We start from the raw sequence: 16,734 nt of genomic DNA, 5'->3' as shown, positions 1-16,734 counted from the left end.
TACTGAACTTGTTCATTACCATATTTATTGTAACTGTTCATTATCATACCGAACAGGTTCATTAATATACTTATTGTAGCTGTTTATTACCATACTTACAGTAGCTGTTTATTACCATACTTACAGTAACTGTTTATTACCATACTGAACAGGTTCATAAATATACTTATTGTAGCTGTTCATTATCATACTTATTGTATCTCATGTCTTTTTCTAGATAATGTGGAATACATGTGTTTTTATAAGTGCAAACAATAATATATATTTTTTACTTTGCAGAGTATTTTTTGTTGTTGTTATTGGCTCATGGTTTGATAAATGTCCAAATTAAATTTTCTTTTGATTACATTATTACTAAGAGACTCATAATCCTCCAATTACATAAACTGTTGAATTGGACCAGGTTCTGTTTGAGCAGGTTTCCACTACAAATAAATACTCCAGCAATTTAACTAATTATCTGTTAATGCCCGAAACGTTGCACGTACTAGTGGCTTTACGAGATTGTAAATACTATGCTATGTATTCTCACAAACCCAATGTACCTTCTTGTATATAAATAAATAATAAAATAATAATAATTAAACTTTTGGAAAAATACAAATTCTGCCATGTGTAGGAGGACTCCTTCAAACGAATATTAAAATGTATATGTAAATATACCAGTAGTAAACTGCTACAAGATCCAAGAGTAATGATAATTCAACATAGAATTTACGTTGCTCTCGTGTGCACTGGATTGGAGGTTTGGGGCGGGACTTTTTTCACTAACATTGGTTTTAATCAATTGCATTTGTTTATTTTCCTTGATTTGTGTTTTCCTGTTTTCAGTTTGTTTCTACCTTTCCATATTTACTTATTGAGGGTAACACAGTTTCTTGTGATGAAACTCCTTTTTTGTAGACATTAAGTAATTATCTAAGATCAGCTTGGAAGATGTTTTAGCATCATCTAACACATAACATTGTTTACAGTAGCCAACCCAACATATATCAGATTTTACAGTTCAAAAAATGTTAATATTAAGTTTCAATTATTACCCCCCCCACTAAACATGAAAATTAATCTCCTAATTGACTTAATTAAAATTATGCCCAAAACTGGGTATATTGGTTTTATGCAATGTACATTTCTTACCTATGTATATTGCATGCACATAGTGGAGAATGGAGTACATTCTTACCTATCATACGTACTTTTATACATATATACTGTACTATCATCACTATGGCTGAAGCACTCGGCATGTGTGGCTTTATACAAATTACCTTGTACTGTTTACTTATGAATACTCCACTATCATGTTTCAAATGCTTTTTACATGAAAAAGAATGAGAATTATATAGGATTCAATATTATGTAGCATTAATACTAATATCCTATAACAGTAAACATTGCCATTGAAGTTGTTAAATACATAAACACCTGAATATATATATATATTCAGCCTCCAGGGTAATGAAAAAATACAAAATAGTTCAAACTTCTATTATTCAATAAGCTTCTGAAAAATCTTACAATAATAAGAATTTGCTATAAAAACCATCGGATGGAAAACAAATTGCAGTTTTATAAATTTGTCCCGACTACATATGAAAAGGACTTGTGCCAATACTATCAGAACCCTATTTTGGACTGTTTCGTGTTGTGCAACAGAAATACTGATGAAGCTTTCCTTTGTTACATATAACTTCCAGATAATACAAAACGGTTACAGCAGGTGGTACAAAAATGTTTGCTTATTAAAAATTAGTTTGGTTATCTAGACCCATATAAAAACACCAATAGATGTTGATCACTATTACCAGTAAGTGAATGCCCAGATTATATGAAATGGAAGATAACCAAAAAATATTTCACTGACAGTGTTTATCAGGTGCCCTCACAAAGTTGTATTCAGAAGCCAATATTGCTTCCACTGCCCACATGCACCCCGAGTATGTATACATATGTATATGTGTGTGTATGGATGAGTGTGTGTATGATGTAACACTATACTCCTCAGTACATAGTAATTATCTATTGTAAATAAAATATATTCTCTAATATTAGAAAACATTTTATTACTTTAGCATTTATGAAAAATAGCAACACCAGTTTACATAGACAGTTTACATTGTTCAGAGTCTTTACAATTGTCCATTATTGTTACATTAAGAGCCATTTACTGTATTTACAGCAAAATAACACTTCATAACCTGACTGCTATATGCTGCCCCCTATGCTGATCATGCACAACAGAAAAACATAGCAGTAGGTAATTATCAAAGAGGGGTACCAAGCCAGGAAGACTATGTAGCACCATCTACGTTGCTGGATATTCAAAAGGCGCTAAATATCACTCAAGATGCCAATACAACAACAACAAATCATAAATCTGAAAGATCCCGGCAGCTAAAAAGTTAATAATAAAATAAACATCTATAATTTGAGGCACTTACATATCTAAAGTAAACTTTGGATTTTAGCTATACAAATTTGAGACTATTTCTAATACTGCATAAAGGTGTCCCAATATTCCATCAATGACAATTCCAGTCAAATCAAACATTTGGTAAGTCTGACTCAAAAGGTAGATACTAAGGGTAACAAAGCACCAAACTGGCAAGAAAAACATGTTAAATTGCATAAATGATGTGCATTTAAGCAACAGTGCAGGCGATGAGTCACAATAACGTGGCTGAAGTATGTTGACCAGACCACACACTAGAAATTGAAGGGACGACGACGTTACGGTCCGTCCTGGACCATTCTCAAGTCGATTGTGACTGAGAATGGTCCATTGAGAATGGTCCAGGACGGACCGTAACGTCATCGTCGTCCCTTGAATTTCTAGTGTGTGGTCTGGTCAACATACTTTAAGCAACAGTATTTTCAATATAAAAGTGATACAAGCTATCCTTGACAGTTTAAATAGCATCTGCAAGTAATAATGCTTAGTATTTGTCCCCTTGAGGTGGTGTGTTGCTTTCATTATTGATTGTGCCTGCTCTATATAAAGGATTTTCATATACAAAAGCATTCTACCTGCTCTGTTGTTCTGATAAAGCTATGCAATAGTACTAAAATGTAATTAATTATTTTGCTGGCGTGCGGGTGGGCTTTGCCCACCTAAGGGTGTCTTAGAAAGTTAACACGGTGAAATTTTCTACCCTTGATATAGTGTAGTACATATGCTATATGGAACACAAGTATATTTCCCTATAATGCTGGATGTCTGTCATCATTCACAATACAGTACAAGTAACTAATTTCTATACTTAACCAAATTAATATATTTTAGGCTATTCAAATCTTAAATACACCCCCACAGTTCATGTAAGAATACCTATCAGTATCTGATTTAATCACAATACAAACTTCAGTATACAGTATTATATTGTCTACTCATATCCGTCATTTTCCCCACAAGTAACGCGCATATATTTGCCACATACGTAAACAATATGAAACGTTACTTATATTAGTTTTAACGAATGGAAGCATCACCCTGACATACTGTAGTTGCAATAACAGTACAAATATAAAGCTTGAAAATGATAAAAATTCTGTCTCGACACCAAATCATGATCCTTCCCACACTTGTATAAATGTCAATAAAAAAATTGTATTAGTCTAAATTAAATACACAACTGGAGTTGGTAAAATAACAAATGTGTTGACAATAACAATACACTGGAAAAAGGCATTGTGATTGGCAGACACTAAAAGCTATATATAGCTACTCTTCAAAGCTGTTTTTCTCATCAACCTCTTACTCAAATAAAATGAACACCATGAAATGTAATAATGATGCTCGACTCAAAACAGAAATAATTCATATGATTATAAATGTTATCTAAATATGATATGGTCAATGCTCTTTGACAACCCCAATTAAAAAAAGGAAGGTTTCTATGTTACCTTTGGCATTTGAAACAATGTCTTAGGTGAAACTAGCTTTTCTATATATAAGCTGCTGACAAATAATAGCTGAATTTAAAAAATCAATAAAAATAGCAGCAACCAGAGTAGATCATTGTGAATCCTATTACACCACCACATTGGCAAGTAACGTCTGGATTTATTTCGCCTTTGGTCGACTCTAGCACTGTTTGCCTTTGATGACTTTGCCCACAGGTTTGTCGTCAGGATAGGCTTCACGAGGCGGTACAAGAGACAGCATCATTAGATGCCGAGAGAAACACTTTGATGCTCTAAACTTATCGTCGGTACCATGAAGTAAATCCAAGACGCCCAATACTCCATAGCACTGGTTAAACCTGGAAACAAATTAAAAAACTGTAAAAAACACTAAAATGAAAACAGGCAGCAACACTGAAAACCAACAGCAGTATACTAGAGAAAGTCAAGAAAGTTTACTACCTCATGAGACAAGTTGTTGCTTGTGAGCTGTCAAGTTTACATGTCAAATATTCACTTCATCTTCACAACCTGCCGTCTCCTACCCTTCTTCCCTTCTCATGCTTCCTCGGCACAGCAGTCTTGCCTTTCTTTGCCTACTTCTATATCATTACACTGATTCTAACACACACAATTACTACATTGTGATATCCCTGAATGTATCAGATGTGGTACCAGAAATGTTATTCTGTAATGATTGTACTGGCACAAAACCATACCAGAAGACTGAAAAAGGGTACCAAGAAAAAGTATATACAGTATATTTATGATATACTATAGTTTGATTCTCTTTGCTATTAATTACTTTTTTTGTTTTGGCTTAACAAGGGCCTCACAGCATAATTTACAGACAAGTTCATTAATTGTATAATTTTAATGATTAAGCAGTTATAAATATGATAATATCAAATACCAGCTAAATATCCTATACATTTTAAAGCAATATTCTCTCAATTTTATTACATGTTGCTTATGTCATAGTTAAACTTAAGTATTAAATAATATATACTATTAAAGTAAGGCAATTATGAGAAAGATCTAAGTCAGGATGACTATATAGCACTTGGAAGAGAATATCAAGATAATGATTTGGGATAAGACAGAGGAAAGAAAATATTCAATTCACCATCAATTTAATTGTTCGATTTGTTCACCATCAAATTCATGTACTATGAATATTAAATTACAAGGGAAAAATCTGAAAAATGGCTTCTGAATTACTACTTATTCCTGGCTTATCATCCAATGAGCTTAACCTAAAATTTATCCACTAAACTTTACACCAATCAATTAAATGCGTCCATCTATCCATGCGTACTTGTTTTGAAGCTAAAATAACTACCGAAATCTGTAAGCTTAAAAAATTCATAAGCCGAATTTATCTTTTCTAATTGCCATTACCTCAGTCTTTATAAACAATTAGCAAAGCATATCTACCAACCAAAGAATATAAGCATTGCTTGCAGCCCAAGGATTAAAACATGATAGACAAAATACAAATCAATCAACATCTGGTTATAAACTTACTTGAGATGATGGAAGTCATGAGCCTCGGGAGAGGGGAAGAACGGCAGATGGTAACCACTGTGAGCGTTCAAGGTGCTGAGGAGGGCCAGACTAACCCAGAGCCATATAGTGGCCACATGGGAACCCATCACCAGAGGACCAAGGAACACAGGAGCCATATTAGATAATATATGCTCCAGTGGGTGGGCGTATATGGCCGTGATGGCAATAGGGCTCTGCCACTCGTGATGCAGCTTGTGGAAGTGTTTGTATAGCAGACGATGGTGGAAAAGCCTGCAAGATAAAACTCCAACTTAATATGAAAAACGAAATATGTATTATAGCTTGCATTTACTGGATCGAAGATTAACAAAACAGACGAGCTAGCCGAGGCAATGGTGCGATTATGGGAATATTTAAAGGGTATATCACAATGCAGTAACAATAACAATATTAATAATCTCATTCGTTAATATTTCCATAATTACAAATATTTAATATAAAGTCAGCGAATAGTTAGATAACAATAGAGTACAACAAACGCTATACAGCGTTAGTAAATACTAAAAAATGAAACATGGAGCTAAAAAAGACTTTACCTCTTGATTAACAAGAGCTAAATCTAATTTACAGATACCCAGGGGCTAGTGCTTATAAAGGAGTGAGGTCACAGATGTGAAAGTGGCAGAATTCGTCAATGGTGGAAAGCTTGTAACTATGTCATATTTATTACAATAAATACATCTTCTTTTCCTTGCAGAAACCTACATAATATAATTTTTGTTTTAATTAGAAGTACTAAGCATACTAAACAAATTTAAAACAATTTATTTTCATTTTTAATTGTGTGCCCATTTATTTTTTTATTTATGGCACAGCTGAAAAGGGTAGATTTTTTTACCAGCTATTTAATAAAATGATGCAAATGGAAATATTTTTGGCTACATATTGTCTCTTGGTATGAATAGGACAAAAAAAATATTGTGCATGTTGTAGCCGAAAGGTAAAGTGCATACAAATGGGCACATACATACATATACTGTATGTTTATATATACAGTGTGTGTGTGTACATACATACATACATACACATTATACACACACACACACACACACACACTGTACAGTACATGTGTGCAAGAATGCATACTAGTAATTATCAAACTCCATTTTTAAATACCTGTGGGAATAGTAGAAGCCTATTTCCTCCAGGAGTATACAGACAATCAGCTCGAAGAGAACCCAGTGAAATGTCGGCAACTGAGTAGACTGGTCAAATCCACGGAGAGACATCAGGTAGTAACAGAGCATAGAAAACAGGATGCTCACAATGGTTTGGTTGATGTTCACCCATACGATACACTGTCAGGAATATAACATATATATACAGTATATTGGTATAAAAAGTATTCAACTTTATTGCTAAAGTAACTATAGAATCACAACATTATTAAATCCAAAACATTTACTGGTACATGTTGATAAAAACAAAAGAAATGAATTGGGTAAGATACATTATGACCAAAGAAAACACATACAATGGAGACACCTTATAAAATGTTTATAAATTTATCCTACAAATTAACCAAAAATTCTTAAAATATACTTTATGTTTCCCACTGTTAGTGACAGCCAGCCTGTTAGGCTTATCAAGGTCTGATGATACATGTTCAAATCATCGTGCAGTCACTCGACCAGTTACTGGCCACGGCCTGTGATGTCAACCCCTTGATTGCTTTCGTGGGGATCGAACATGTCTCTGCCTCTCTGGATCGTCTCTGCCCTGCCACTAAAGGTATGTTTCACTAAGCTCTAGGGGGTTCACTATAGTGGAATTCAAAAATCTTAAAGTTACAATTTAGGCCCCCCTGGGACAAACACTGCAAATTCAGATTAGTAGCTCAGGATTTTCCATGCAGCTACAGTAAAATATTTTACAAGATATATTTTGTTAAGAATGCCAAGCGTGTATGAAGTTGCATAAACTGGAAGATAAATTAGATAAAAGTCTTGGTTAGACAAGGTAGAAGGTGTACTTTGTGTATAGAAAGTGAACAAGTGAGTGGGTAAGAAAAAAGGGTACTGCATGTGAAATGATTAACCAGAAAACGATGAAGAAATAGGGAGAAAACTGAAAACAATTTCTGTCTTAATTCTTCTGCTGCTAAACACGATTGTGGTTGCCTAACAAAAAAAATCAGTGATCCCTGTAGTAATCGACTGCATTCCAGGTGCCTAGAAAAAGCTATATGAACATGTTTGCCGATGATGCCAAGCTACTGGGGTAGATATGACATTTGAGGCAATTGTTATGCCCTTCAAGAAGATCTGGACAAAAATATGGAGTAATACTTGGCAGATGGAATTTTATGTGAATAAATGCCACATTATGGAATGAAGAACAGAAGATAGTAGGTCACACACAACCTACACTTTATGTGAAAAAGCTTTAAAGAATACCGATAGAGAGATCTAGGGGGAGGTGGTTCTGGATGGAAATTTTCGCCTGAGGACCGCATAAAGAACATCGTGTGAGGAGCATATGCTACACTTTCCAACTTTAGAATCCCTTTTAAACAGTACAAGGATAGTGAAAAATTAAAGAAATTGTGTATGACCTTTGTGAGATCAAAATTGGAATATGCAGCAGTTATGGTGTTCATATCTCAAGAAGCACATCATTAAATTGGAAGGTGCAAAGTCTTGCAACTAAATGGCTTCTGGAACTGAAAACCAAGAGCTACAAAGAGAGACTTGAGATGTTAAATATACCAAATCTAGAAGATGAAGAAAAAGAGGCGATATAATCACTACAGTACGTACAAAACAGTAACAAGAATCAACAAAGCTGACAAACAAGAACTTTTGAAAACTCAAACTTAGAGAACAAGAAGACAAATTCAAACTAAGGAAACTAAGCTGCCAAAAAAAAACATTAGAAAGTTCACTCTTGTAAACAGAGCAGTAGACGATTGGAACAAGTTAACCGAGGTGATGGTGGAGGCCAAAACCATCAATAATTTCAGTGTCACACGACAAAGAGATAGAACATTGAGTGTGGCTCTCGTCCTGTAACTACTTGGATAATTACGAAACACGCTGTATATTAAGCATTCTGGAATCAATTTCTAAATTTGGGGACTATTTTCTTTCAATTTTTGTTTGTTCAACATTAACTCACCATTATGAGTGCTAAAAAGATTAATGATAAATTATGCAACTTTTTGAATACATATCTTAAAAATTTAAAAAGAAATAAAGACAAATGAATGAAAGGGATAAACAAATGTCTAGTTGCACAGTATTTTATGGCAAAAATGCATATAATTTCTCATTTAGTAAATTTACTGGATGTACTGGTAACACTTACGGCCTAATACATAGTTACTTGAACCGCATTTTGTATTCTTTTGGAAAGATGAATGCAAGCAGAGCAGAGAGGCACGTGGAGGGTTAAATGAGTGTTGACAAAAGCCAAGAGAAGAGGAAGACTTCTCGTCCTCAAAAACAAAATTTTGGAACAACAAAAGAGGAAGGAAGACATAGGAAGTCATAGGGTAAATGGTGAAGACATAGGAAGTCATAGGGTAAATGGTGAAGACATAGGAAGTCATAGGGTAAATGGTGAAGACATAGGAAGTCATAGGGTAAATGGTGAAGACATAGGAAGTCATAGGGTAAATGGTGAAGACATAGGAAGTCATAGGGTAAATGGTGAAGACATAGGAAGTCATAGGGTAAATGGTGAAGACATAGGAAGTCATAGGGTAAATGGTGAAGACATAGGAAGTCATAGGGTAAATGGTGAAGACATAGGAAGTCATAGGGTAAATGGTGAAGACATAGGAAGTCATAGGGTAAATGGTAAAGACATAGGAAGTCATAGGGTAAATGGTGAAGACATAGGAAGTCATAGGGTAAATGGTGAAGACATAGGAAGTCATAGGGTAAATGGTGAAGAGGTTGCAAGTAGGTGGAGAAAATATTTCGAAAGCTCTCGTACCTTAACCAGCTTCTTGAGTTCAATGGGTTCATTAGTTCCAGGCTGGATTTTGTAACGCTTCAAAAAGGCAGGTTTGTTTGTTAAGTCTACAAGAGTGTAGATGGACCCAACTGTCCAGTACACAATGTACGACACAATTGTTGTTCCTGAAAAGATAATAAATATATTTTAAAAACTTCATTCAAGTTAGTAATTATCAAAAGAAGGGACCAAGCCATGAAGACTATGTACTAATTACTATGAACATAACCACTTTTTATTCTGAGTTATTAAATAATAAAGACAAACTAAAGTTCCAATTACTGTAATACTTTTGTTACTATAAACAATTTAATACATTCCCATAACTGTGACTGGAAATTAGAGTGTAAAAAATCTATTTCTCTCATAATTCAAGTTTCAACAAGTTCTGTCCATTGGTGGCTGAACTGACTCGTATTCCCAGCTCCAATATTAAAGCTTACCATAAACCAACAGAACAAAAGAGTCATCTCCAAAGCTACGCAGGATCTTATCCCACTGGTGCTGCCAAAAGTTACCAGATGCTCCCCAGAAATGCTGCAAATGACTGAAAGAACACCAAATTAGTTACACAATCTTCAACACAACAGAACAGCAGAAAATTCAACATTGGAAATCATTTAAAAAAAAAAACTAGGACATGTAAGGAAAGGTAAGTAGTTATTAAAAGAAAGAGCTAGACCTGTATGACTATATACGAATTTGAGGACAAGTTTCTAGGATAGGATGGAGGGAAGGAATGGTGCTCAACCACTTGGACCATTAGGGATTGAATGCCAACATCCAAGAAGCAAGGCCGTCCCTGTATCGACCAATCCAAATGGTGCGGAAAGAGAAAAACAGTACATACAGTACAATGTCCCATTGGTCAATGTACAGTGTATTTGATCCGATTGTTTAATGTGCACAGATTATTTTCTCAAGATAAATCACATGCTTGTGATTTCCAAGCCAGTACTGTACAAATGTAAATTTTATTTAGTTAAATTGCATTAGGACAACTGGGGGAGGAAACCCCAGAATATTTCAAAACACAAGTTTTAATCCTTAAACTTTACCTTTGCTCAGTTTTTTGCTCGTCCTGAAAGAAGTTGAATTGTATGCAAAATCACAACATTTTAAAGGGTGGACAGGTATGGTAGTTTCTGATCCCAAGGATTTTGCCAATATGCACAAAAATGAGAGTATTTGGAGTCTAATGCGAGTAGGAGTAAAAAAAAGAGTTAAAATGTGCACAAGTGAATGCACTTATGCACTGTAATTCCCAGGCGTGTATGAGTGCATAAATGAAGGAGTCTGCATAAAATAAAGTGAGGGAATAATGGTTGACTATAGGAAGAATTCTACCCTCCCCCCCCCCCCCACACACACACACACACACACACACCACTAAAGGCATGGGGGAAGTTGATATTTAATAAAAAAAAAAAGTCATATTCCAAAAGTTAATAACCATCTCTTTAATAATTTATAGTAATATTAGTCAATTATAAACAGCAATGAAATTAAGTACTGTACTGTTACTGTAATGTAAAATTCAAATTAAGTTTCTACAGTAATTAGCAGGTCCCAGAAAATCAGTAATATGTACTACAGAGTTGTGCTCAGGAAAACAGGACAAACTAGTAAATATTATTGTACTGTACTGTGTATACTCCAGAGCATTAAAATTATCCCCAGATCCCCTGTAATACTTAGATAAACTACGGGCTCACCATAGCCGGTGCTACTTGGAACTTTTTGATCCGGGTAGCAAACCTTAAACAACAAAACTAAGATAAACTAGAACATTAATTTTGGAGTGCATAATTTTTTTTATTTTTTTCTATGGCAGGTAGGCAAGGAAACTTATACTACAATCAAAATTTGATTTTAACTGACAGCTTTCGATCTCAATTCTGTAGGATATTTTGCAATCGAGTGCAGAATGTGAGGATGGTGGGCTTTGGCAGGAGTCAAGGGTAATAGTTGGGTGTTTTGATTACTTAATAGGATAGTTGCTTCTTACAGTCGTGTATGTGATACTGTAGTACTAAAACCCATTTACTCTGGGGTTGGGAATGAGCTCTTCTGAATGGTGAACAATGTATCTAATCATGGTGTATCTACATTCTGAACAATGTATCTACAGTACATTCTGAACAATGTATCTACAGTACATTCTAAACAATGTATCTAATCATGGTGTACTGTATCTACATTCCGAACAATGTATCTAATCATGGTGTATCTACATTCTGAACAATGTATCTAATTGTAGCTGGGTAGCTTATTATCCCGATACGCCTAGCTGCTCTATATGGCTTTTAATGGCGTTGCAAGATTTAATTCTACAAACATCTACCCTTGTAGCACAAGTCCTGCCCAACTGTGCTGTGAACCAGACAGAACAGAGGATCACTGTACTTTTGGAAGCAACTTTACGCATTACAGTTTGAACACTGTCGACCATTATCAAAATTCCAGTCTTTTTAGTAAAATTACCAGCAACGCAACGCTGATGCTTCCTTGGACAAAGAAGTATCAGCCTCGATATGTTAGGCAACTTGCCTAGATATTAATTAACTACCTGTGTAACATACTACTGCAGGTTAAGATTTTGTCTAAGTACAGTATTAAATTACAGTACAATTCACAGAGATTCTTACTAAGTGAGACTGTTCCTTAATGCAGCAAAGATAATTGTAGTAGAGCCAATGATAAAGAGGGCTTTTTTTAATGTTGACAATAAATCTGCAGCAGCATGGGATGGCTGCCGTGGGACTATCCCCTGGTCTCCTTGGTATGCCTCCGCTTCACTCATGGTGCCTGAAATCAAAATAAAATTCATTCAAAACTTTGAATTTTATTCAAATATACTATTAGTTTTAAATAATATTCAGTGGCATCATCAGCTGAAAAAACTCAGTGAAATGCATAATGAAATGACAAGAATATGATGAGGTAGGGTAATTACCAGGAAAAAGCACTAAGCCATTATGACTATATAGCACTTGTAAAAGATACGAGAACAAGACTTTAGGATAGGACAGAGGAAACGACTGGTGCCCAACCACTTGGATAGTCGAGGAATAAACATCAACCTGCAAGAAGCAAGAATGGCGTTCTTCCGTTTAGTCCACATGCATGAGGAATCTATGAGAAAATATATGCAGGTTCGATCCCATTATTTGACCTCAATATTTTCCCATAATTAAATGTTGCATCAATTATGATTTATCACCACTGCTTGCACTTTCATAACTTTAAACTTAATCTCATTCATTATGTTTCTTGAATTTAAAGCCTAATTTAATTAAATTTAAAAAAATGGGGCAAAGTGTTTACTGTTATGTGATATGTATATACTAGTATGCCTGCATTGTTAACTCCAAAATCCCATAAATTAAAAATCTAAGGCTAACTGAACAGATGGTAAAAACAATGAAATTCTGTACTATACACAGAATTATATAAAAAATATTTACACTATAGTTAAGATTCAACTGCCTGAAATGCTATACATGTTAGTGGCTTTGCAAGAATGTAAAAACACCAATGTTGTATACTCTCACAAATCTATTGTATCTTCTTGTATAGATAAATAAAATAAAATAAATTCAGCTAGTCTTTGTTCCTGACTCCCCCCCCCCCCCCCCCCCCAAAAAAAAAAAGTACCACACATCTGGTTGGCTAAATGATATATGATATATATAAATAATATATGAACTTTAATTTGTAAACATAACAGTAATTCTCTGAAGAGCTAAGCCAATGTCTACTTACTTTCTTCAAAGGCTGGCATGTGATTCAGGGATGTGTATACATATTAATGGATCAAAACAAAATGCTGACCTTTGATAACCTGACAAAAATCTTATCTTTATCAGTAAGGCTGCTTGTACCTTATCACTTCAAATTAATATACTGTACATGACTTTCACAATTTTGGTTAGTACTCTGATACTGTAGAGATACCAACATTCTGATACTGATAATTAATCTTGTTTTTGGATGCTGGAACTAACAGCAAAGTCTCTGGTTACTGGGTTCATAAACTGACTCGGTATATAAATTACTACCATTTAAAAATCATTAGTCTGACTCCACCACATCACTTCCTAATGCATTCCATTTATTAAATAATTGGATACAGAAAAAATTTCTTTCTAATGTCTCTGTGGCTCATTTGGGAACTCAGTTTCCACCTGTGTCCCAGTGTGCAAGTACGGTACCACCTATGTTAAATAATGTCCATCTCTACCTTGACAATTCCCCTGAGAATTTTGTATGTGGTGATCATGTCTCCCCGAACTCTTCTGTCTTCCAGCGATGAGAGATGCAATTCACACAAGTCTTTCCTCGTAACTCATGCCTCTTGAGTTCTGGGACTAGTCTAGTGGCATACCTTTGAACCTTTTCCAGCTGTGTCTTGTGCTTCACAAGATATGGACTCCATGCTGGAACCAAATACTCCAGGATTGGTCTTACATATGTGGCATACAAGGTTCTAAATTGATTCATTACACAAGTTTCTAGCTCTATCTATATATCAATCCATTAATGTAACATCACTTGTATGTATATACCTTACCTGAATAAACATCTAAAGGCAGTTCTGATGTCAGCCAGCCTTGCATATGTCACTGATATTCTTTTGATGTGGGCTTCAGGAGACAGGTTTGGCATGATATTAATATACATAAGTATGTATGTATGTATTTACTATTTGTGTTTGCAGAATCGAGCTATTAGCTCTTGGACCCCACCTTTCTAACCAATCTTTTTCCTTTATTATATCTAGTACTACATATATTTCTCTCTAACACACACACACACACACATCCCCCAGGAAGCAGCCCATAGCAGCTGTCTAATTTCCAGGTACCTATTTACTGCTAGGTGAACAGGTGCAGCAGGGTAAAAGAAACTTTGTCCATTTGTTTCCACCTCAGCCAGGAATCGAACCCAGGCCATTAGGACTACAACCCCCAAGGGCTATCCACTCAGCTGCGAGGCCATGTATGTATGTACGCATATATGTATGAATGTATATATGTATGTATGCATGCATGTATAAATGTTTGTTTATTTTGTATGTTAGGCTTATATCCAGTTCCCTCCAAGGTTGAACTACCGATTCTCCCGAGGGTGCAACCCCACAACAGTAGTCTAACTTTTGGGTACCTACTTACTGCTAGGTGAACAGAGAAATTATGTGAAAGGAAACATCTTAACCATTTCTGTCCTACCCAGGATTCGAACCTAGGATTTCCAATAGAGTCGAGAATGAACTGAACTGTACTACCAAGAGACTAATCTACACTTACCTAACTAAACATTACCTAGCCCAACGTACCATATCTACAAAGTAGAGAAAAGCCAAACTTTATTAAAGTGTGCAGAAGCGGTTTTAAATGGGTGACTTTCTGATGCCATAGGCCTATATTTGTATTTTTAACACATATACCCAAGGGCCTGCACCCTACAGTATTAGGTAAAGCCATACATTTCCAACTCTCAATACAGCTTGTCTAATTTTTTTTAGTAGGGATCATTTCATATAACTGTATACAGTATGTTGTTCTGCTTCTCATTCAGTCTTCTTATATACTAACACTAAACTTATTGATAAAACTTGTATGAGCCGTGATGAGGATTTGAACCTATGCAGCGGGTGTTTCCACACACACTTCCCATACAACTAGGCCACGACATGGTCAAAAGGATTGCAACCTGGAGTTCTACTGAACACATAAGGGTTTGCCGAGGCTTCCACTGAAGCCAGACCAGGATTTTCACACAATCCCACCATGCACTCTGGCTCTAATCTGGTCACTAACAGGTTCATACTGGCCCTGTATCCAAATAGTACAACACCCCAGTGCCCTTTATTTAACATTCGGAATCCTTTGGTTAGTTTAAGGGCTTGGTAAGTTCGTAACTTCCACTTAGGTTCAGTCTGAGTAGCTTGAATGTCTTAAGAATATTTTGGTAAGATACAGCATTTTGTTGGATTCATTAACATGACAAAGGAACTTATTTGGCCCAAGAATATACAGTATGTTTTAAAATGTACAGTACTGCTAAAAACTTTAACTTACTATAGATATGCATCCCATGTGCATTGGGAAACCTTAGGACAGGTTGTATCATTAATACAGTAATAGGGCTGTATCATCAATACAGTAATACATCATATTAACATAACCAAAAAAATGAAATCTAACCTAACCTAACCCTAGATAGTGAGTACATAATAGCACAAATTACGTAGTTGTCCCCAATCCATTCCCTTGAGCAGATCTCCTGCCCGAGGACAGGTTGGTATACGTGCGAACTGAATAAATCCTCACTGCACAAAAGTCCTCAATAAACCAAAATCTTAAAACAGATCTACAACAAATCAATTCCAACACTGGTTACATGAACTTACCCCACAAACTAGCCTCCAGCCTATGTAAATCGACCTAACTAGCGTAAATATGAGTTGGAAGTGACCTGAATGAACTCACCCGAGAGTATAACACTGTATTGATCCTTCCAGGAGCGACGAGGGGCTCCCATACAATGGTGAATGTTGTCCAAAAGATCACCCATCCAACCACTGGCCGAGCTTAACTACTCACCCCGTGTAGACTACTGACCTAAATGACGCAGTTTCAGCTCACCAATCTTTGCCCCAAATCACCTCAAACCAAAAAATAACCGATCACCTTGTATACCGTATACCTCAAATGACTCAATCACATGACATAACAAGGAAAAAAAACAACCCCAGTAAAGAACCTTACACAATACCACGCATTAAATAACCCCCAACCTTGAAAACAGCATTTATTACCTTAACGAGGGAACCAGAGTAATGGACCACACCTGCCCACGGCTCCTGGTGCCGGGAATATGAGATGAGAAGAGAAGTAAATGAGAGATGAAGGGAGCGCCGAGGAGGATTAATCTCCCCAGTTGCTGTCACTGTCCTCCTCTCTCTCTCAGCTGACTGGCTGAGGGAGGGGAACCAGGGTTGCCAGACCCAAATTGTGGAAAGTAGCGAGCTGACGGTCTCAATGTAGCGAAATTGTAGTAAAAGTAAACCAATTTTTGTTTGAGTGGACGGGTTTCAAAGTAATATATTTTGATATATAGAGTACACTACAAGATCTTAATTGTTTTATTATTATTTCTGCACATGCATACCCACACACACACATTCTGTATATATATATATATATATATATATATATATATATATATATATATATATATATATATATATATATATATATATATATATATATATATATATATAATAAACATGAGAGG

The 16,734-nt window shown here is 35.5% G+C and overlaps 1 protein-coding gene across 3 annotated transcripts; it reads right to left on the bottom strand.

The window, feature by feature from the left end:
* Positions 1-1,471: 1,471 nt before the first annotated feature.
* Positions 1,472-16,441, bottom strand: LOC123767592 (fatty acid hydroxylase domain-containing protein 2). Of its 3 annotated transcripts, none has more exons than XM_045757356.2 (7): positions 16,288-16,441; positions 12,081-12,240; positions 9,876-9,979; positions 9,412-9,557; positions 6,589-6,770; positions 5,431-5,703; positions 1,472-4,262 (listed from the first exon to the last, which is right to left on the bottom strand). In XM_045757356.2, exons 2-7 carry the CDS (start codon positions 12,233-12,235, stop codon positions 4,085-4,087), a joined length of 1,038 nt encoding a protein of 345 aa, XP_045613312.1. In that variant the 5' UTR covers positions 12,236-12,240; positions 16,288-16,441; the 3' UTR covers positions 1,472-4,084. The 3 variants fall into 3 exon arrangements, with proteins under 3 accessions (XP_045613312.1, XP_045613310.1, XP_045613308.2); XM_045757354.2 differs by having other exon boundaries at positions 16,256-16,422; XM_045757352.2 differs by lacking the exon at positions 16,288-16,441 and adding an exon at positions 15,927-16,047.
* Between the last annotated feature and the right edge of the window lie 293 nt (positions 16,442-16,734).

The sequence above is a fragment of the Procambarus clarkii genome, chromosome 67, assembly GCF_040958095.1.
Source record: "Procambarus clarkii isolate CNS0578487 chromosome 67, FALCON_Pclarkii_2.0, whole genome shotgun sequence".
Classification (NCBI taxonomy): domain Eukaryota; kingdom Metazoa; phylum Arthropoda; class Malacostraca; order Decapoda; family Cambaridae; genus Procambarus; species Procambarus clarkii.
Note: the sequence above shows the minus strand (reverse complement) of the source record. Positions and strands in the feature narration are given on the sequence as shown.

Excerpts from the sequence above, each read along its gene's own strand:
- LOC123767592 (XM_045757352.2), bottom strand. The coding sequence starts at position 16,011 with ATGGGTGATCTTTTGGACAACATTCACCATTGTATGGGAGCCCCTCGT. Across the intron at positions 12,241-15,926 it reads ATACAGTGTTATACTCTCGG|GCACCATGAGTGAAGCGGAG; the intron begins GTGAGTTCATTC and ends TTTTGATTTCAG. Across the intron at positions 6,771-9,411 it reads AACTCAAGAAGCTGGTTAAG|TGTATCGTATGGGTGAACAT; the intron begins GTACGAGAGCTT and ends TATTCCTGACAG.